The sequence below is a fragment of the Halichondria panicea genome, chromosome 10 (assembly GCF_963675165.1).
Source record: "Halichondria panicea chromosome 10, odHalPani1.1, whole genome shotgun sequence".
NCBI lineage: Eukaryota > Metazoa > Porifera > Demospongiae > Suberitida > Halichondriidae > Halichondria > Halichondria panicea.
In genome coordinates this window covers 4,342,150-4,348,196 of record NC_087386.1, presented here as the reverse complement: position 1 = coordinate 4,348,196, position 6,047 = coordinate 4,342,150, and the positions used below count along the sequence as shown (strand labels likewise).

Here is a 6,047-nt window from a genome sequence, read left to right as displayed (position 1 = left end):
TAATGATCATGACTAATTTTGCGGTCTGTCTCGAGGATGATGGAATTTCTGCTCTCTTTAACAGTTCAGATTGCTTGCTAACCTGCCCGGAGCTTGGCCGAGGAAGCTGGTCCCCTGTAGGCAGCCCGGTATGCAACTATAGTACCTTCGCTAATTCCCTTAGCAACTTCAGTAACCCAGTTAGGTACTCTAATAATTAAGGGAATTATTTACTCTTTCGCCGGCAAGACCCCCCTGCGCATGGCTGCCTATTACATACCTGATTGATGAGGTCTTACCGCTTGGATGAGCACTTCTATATCCTAACCTTACCTAAACGAAACCTCATAGGAAAACCACAACTATCAACAATGATAAGTGACGAATCAAAATAATAAAATCCCAAAGGCCAACTAGAGTTTTACTCTGAGCTGCCAAATGTCAAACTTTCGTGGGGTGACGTTCACGGGGGACATAACACTGCCGATATTGCAACTAAGTGATCTGGGTGTCCGGACGTACAACTGGTACGCTGAACTCTCCCATCTACCCAACATTTTTATGGTCGAATCGGATCCCACGTGCCCCGGCTGTCGGTGCTGCATCTATACGAAACGAGTGACCTGCATAATCCTTGGCCTGCAGCCCAGCTTTTGTCATGGCCTCCTGGACTGTAGCCACGAACCGAGTCTTTGACAATAGGCGACCGTCGGCAAACCTGAACAAAAACTCCGGGTCTTGTCCCCGAATAGCTAGAAGAGTGCTGCAGAGCGGGCCTTCGGCTCGATCCAACACAATTTCTATCCCTTTTCGAAGGGGGCCCGTCTTCGATGCTTCAGACGTAGTTTTAGGGTGGAGGGTTGGACAAGCTGTCTATCGACACGTCTGCCAAATTCATATAAACCGCCAGATCATACCCTCCCTCCTCTGAAGGGACGGTGATTTCTCCCGATAAAAAACCCCCGAAGAACGCCACACAGCATGCTGCCCATACCATGATATATGGTCGGAATTCGACCTATCACATTCCCAAACTGCCCGCAAAATTTCCGGTGTAAGATTCGGTTGCTTATTTGCATGCTTCAGCTTTGATGCCTCTAATCACTCCCTCCTAATTTTTGGTCTGGCCCGTCTTGCGTAATTTGCATGTTTCAATTGTCGACAGTTGATGGATCCATGTGAAATGCCGTTTCCTGACAAAAGTGACACATACTGACATAATTAATATTCATATACTGGGAGGTGCAAAATTAAATAGTAACGGAGCGTAAGTTCTTTGAGTGGATGGAGCTAACCTAACAGCCTGGTCCAATGCTGCGATGTCCAATCTGGTCTGGTTAGCCATGAGCAGCTCCACCGAGGGATAGGGGTTGCTGGGGTAGAGAGAATGAATGAAATAGGATAGCATTGTCCGGTATCCGCTAGTGTATTGTCCACCCCCCAGGGCCCTAATGTGGGAGGCAGAAACTACAAAGTTAAAACGAGCTGTGATAAATGCCATACATCGCATGATGTGCATAATTAACTTGACAGCGTAATGTGCCCATACACCCGGAGGACCGACCCCTACTCGGGGTGAACTGGAAAAAGACAATTCAACGTCTTGACTTTCGGGATGCGGTCAGCTCCTCTGATCTTCACAGCCGTGGCAGATGCGCTGCACCTGCCTGAATCTTTTGCTTAGTTTCCCCATTGAGGCTATGTACATAAGCATTGAATTGCTCGTTCGGTGTACACAGAGAAATATTGTATCCAGGTGTTGATGTACGGGCTCGCTGCCCCCTACTGTTGTCACCGTAAGGTGAGCCAGTGAATGAGCTGCAGGCAGCTCGCCAAGTCTCCCTCTTCCTGTGGGTTAGACCCTGGGTATTCCCACAATGATTTTTCTATCTTATCCCTGCATGCATGGTCGCCTGATGCTTTGACCTTGGTCGAAAGACCCTTGCCTTGGATATGCACCCAACGATTTTTCTGTCTGCCTTGCCATAATTTTTGAAAATCGATTACAGAAATCAAGTTGGAATAATCATTAGACTGAAAATCGATATGATTTATTATGGGGACCAGCAGTTAGCCAGCCTCATTCCAGGCCGCCCTCGAAACTCAGAACAAAAGCTATAGCTATCGTAACGCAAAAGCGAGACATCATAAAAAATATATGTAGATAGGGAGAACCATTATAATTGCTAAAACTGTCTTTGCCCTACATAATTGATTGGTCTCCTTGGTATTAGAAAGTAGGGCCAATATATATCGAACTGTTTAGTTGGTGCTATCTTCTTTCGTGCATCCATTCTGAGTTGTATGCAGCACTGTTCTTGGATCATCTTTTGTGCTAGAGAAAAAGCCTTGCGTTGCATGGTAGTTCCCTGTAGGGACAAAAGTCGTTATTAGTGGCTTCAACGCAGACTTTCTCTATACAATGTGGACGTAGTAGTGTTCGTGAGGGTAGTCGATGATCGAAATTCATGGGCTGGTTTGAGGCGGTCGATGGAGACTGTGTCGTGGCGACCGTTCAGATTAAGGGTGAAATGTTTATTAGTTCGTTTGATAATAGGGGTGGTTGGAGTGGTTTCCGTACAGCATCATGGCGAACAAAAACATGTGGCTGATACTAGGATGCTAGTCCGTTGGGAATGTGAGAGTTTCTATTGGTGGAACGGGTGGGTATTGGTTGCAGATTCCGAAAGAGCTGGTTGATAAATGCGGAGGGGTCTGGCAGAGAGTTAGTTGGTGAAGGAGAAAAAAATTCATCGAGCAGACGAAAGGTGGTGCCATAAACTATGGTGGCGGAGATGTCTTCTTTAAGTGCAGTCCGAATACATGTACCTAGAAGGATAAAAGGTAGAGTATCCATCCAAGCCGTTGGTTGAATTTGGGCCTTGAGAGCGGCTTTGAGTTGCCGGTGAAAATGTCCGTTGGATTGAGGGTGGTATGAGGTAATTCGAGAGCGTTTGGAGAGATGAAGTTACGATTCGAACTGTCGTCCGCGGTCTGTGACAATAGTGGATGGTACGTACGCCAAATCGCGAGATCCAACCACTGAGGAATACTTTTGCTACAGCTTCTGTGGTGGCTTCGGGCCATCGAGTAAATCGATCAACGCAGGTTAGAAAGAAGGTATGTGGATGGTCCAACCAGGTCTATGTGGATGACATTAAAATGGTTGTCAGGTGTTGAAAAGGGTGTTAGTGGGGCTGTTGTGTGTCGCTGGATTTTCGCACGTTGACACTGTACACAGGAGTGGGTTCAGCAACGAACATCCGAGTTTATGCCTGGCCAAACAAATCGAGCAGTAATTAGTTTCTGGGTGGCACGAATTCCTGGATGAGAGAGACCGTGTAGGGAGTTGAACACAGTGCGTCGTCGTGGTTGCGTGTAAACAGCAGTGTCGGATGCGTCGGTCATGAGACAGGTGGGAGCGGCATCAGGTTGAGGGTAAGAGAGGAGGGAAGCGTTAGCAAGGGCATCCTTGGTTGCGTTGAAGGAGGTCAGAGCTGAGTCGAGTCATTCCATGCAAGTGAGGGTTTGTGTTTTGTGTTTGTGTAGTGGTTGCATAAGGTCAGCACAGAGGTAGAAAGCGATGGTAAAAAAAAGTTCATAAGTCCAATGAAGTGCCGGAGTTGGCGTTGAGATTGAGATTCACGAACAGATCGCACTTTGTCTGGGAGAGGGGTGATACCGTGTTGGTAAATGTGGTGTCCAAGGAAATCCAGGTTGGTCACACCGTTGGCAGAGAGGCGTTCGAAAACAGTTTGCAAGTCCTTATCGTGGGTGGGGCTGGCAATGAGAACATTGTCTACGTAGGCGTAGGCCTCGCGGAGAACTTGGTCTATCAATCGCTGGAATGTTTGGGCAGCGTTCCTGAGGTCGAAGGGCATCTTCACAAATTCAAACAGTCCGAAGGGGGTGGTAATCGCCGTCTTGAATACATCCGCAAGGGCCACTAGAATCTGATGGTAGGCACGTACAAGATCCAGCTTTGAGAATATAGTGGAACCCTGTAGAAAGAAAGAAAAATCATGGATGTGAGGTACAGGATACCGATCAGGCACTGTTGAACGGTTGAGAGCATGGTAGTCACCACAGGGGCGCCAGTCACCAGGAGTCTTCTTAGGAACCTTGTGGAGTGGGGAGGCCCAGGCACTATAGAAGGTCTGATGATGCCCAGCTCGAGTATGTGCTCGAATTCCGTCTTTGCAACACAGAGATAGTCTGAGATTGAAGGGTTAGTGGAACTATAGCTACAAAAGTAAATGTATGACAAGGATCATTATTTTAGAAAAGATGTTTGGGCAATAGGCAAGACAACCTGGCTTCTAATGTAGGCTAGCAGGCTGGCTGTAGCAAAATGTTTCTTATAAAGCACATGTGATCGTCACACGATTATTGTGATATCACATTATTGAACTGCAAAGCCAACTGCAGAAGCCAATTACAGAAGCCAACTGCAAAAGCCAACTGAAGAAGCCAACTGCAGAAGCGCAGTTGAACTGTGAAATGAACCGCAAACACGGAATGGAGTAGGTGTACACCTCCAGAGGTCTTTTTATTCATGCATCCATGAAATTTTGCTTCTATCTTAATTGATAGGTTTACTAATCTCACGTGATACAGCTTCAAAGCGAATAGTCCCTAAAATCGATCAAGCAAAAATCGATTATCAGTCAAAGATCATTCACGTGTAAATAGAAATAAATTGTTAAAAATCGAGGTTGCACACGCCAATTACATTCTGTCTGAATTTTGTCGCAAACGGCGTCCATACATTCCTGATTCCCAGAGCATATAAATTGTAAGATCTACATCGTATTACCGTGTATATAGCGGGAAATGTTCATGAGGTAAAATTCGAGGGCAGAGCAAAAATTAACTGGTAGAAACTCCCACGCACCTCTTGGTGTGTGTGGTTTCCTGCCCAATATTAATTACAACGTCGAAAATTTCCCGCTATACGGTGTACATGTGCACACACAAATTATAGAGTCTAAAACCAATGGCTCAGCATATCATGTAAGCATGTCACATTCCTGATTCCCAGAACACAAATTAAATCATGGATCTCATTAAAATTATTGTACTTTTAAAACACACAAACTGTGCAATATAATTATTAGAGTCTACCTCTAAATAGTAGTTAACAAAATTCTAGTTAAAAAAACATTAATTGTCTGTCACTAGCAACTATTAAATACCTATATTATATACGTATTAAATCAGAAAGTCAGTGTCGGAATCGGGGCTCGGAAAATGCTCAGCAATCCATACGTCGAGTGGCAATGGCTCAAATGGGGCTCTGGACCATTGTGCAACAGGGAACAAGCTACCTGTGGTTTCATGTTGAAACACAAAGCTTTTACATTTCAAGACTGGAAACTCAAACCCTTCTACTGGCCAAATGCACATTATTCCCCAGTCAGCATCACAAACTTTGCAGTGAATTTTGTGTGTTTTGATCACATTTTCATCAAGTTTGCCAGGCTTGTGATGTGGTTTCTTGACCAGTTTATCTTTTATTTCTTCACCTGGAACAACGTGATGTGATGAGCCTTCAGCTGTATATATGTCTGAGCCAAAGCAAGCAATTGTTTTGCACTTTCTGCACCGTAACTTGATTCGTTCCCTATCACCAGATCGACTTGGCAGACGTTGTTGACGTAAAAGTTTTGTTATGTTCATTTGGCGTATTATGAGTGTCTGTTGCTTTCTTAGCTTCTCATGGAGTATTTTACCTTTTGGGAACCAATTGTTTTTAACAATTTTGTTGACAAGCTCGAGGCGCTCAAAATTTTGAATTTCCTTCATGTACATCGATGAATCACTTGACAGAATAGTAATCACCTCACTTTCTTCAGCCCGAGCTCGCCCTTGAGTTTGGGCTGTAGCAATTTCATTGGAAACATGTTGAAATCGGATGACAAAATTACATGCAGGAACGTCTAGTCCTTCTTCAGCAACTGAAGTTGCCACTAAGATGTTGCTATCTCCACTCCTGAAATTTTCCATGACAACGTGTTGATCAGCTTGTGTCATTCCATTGCCACCCTGTCCTGTAATGACTATTGGCT

General features: G+C 45.0%; 1 protein-coding gene across 1 annotated transcript; it reads right to left on the bottom strand.

Annotated features, from left to right (window-relative positions):
• Positions 1 to 5,008: 5,008 nt before the first annotated feature.
• LOC135343019 (antiviral innate immune response receptor RIG-I-like) lies at positions 5,009 to 6,012 on the bottom strand. Its single transcript, XM_064539940.1, has one exon. It carries the CDS (start codon positions 6,010 to 6,012, stop codon positions 5,191 to 5,193), a length of 822 nt encoding a protein of 273 aa, XP_064396010.1. The 3' UTR covers positions 5,009 to 5,190.
• Between the last annotated feature and the right edge of the window lie 35 nt (positions 6,013 to 6,047).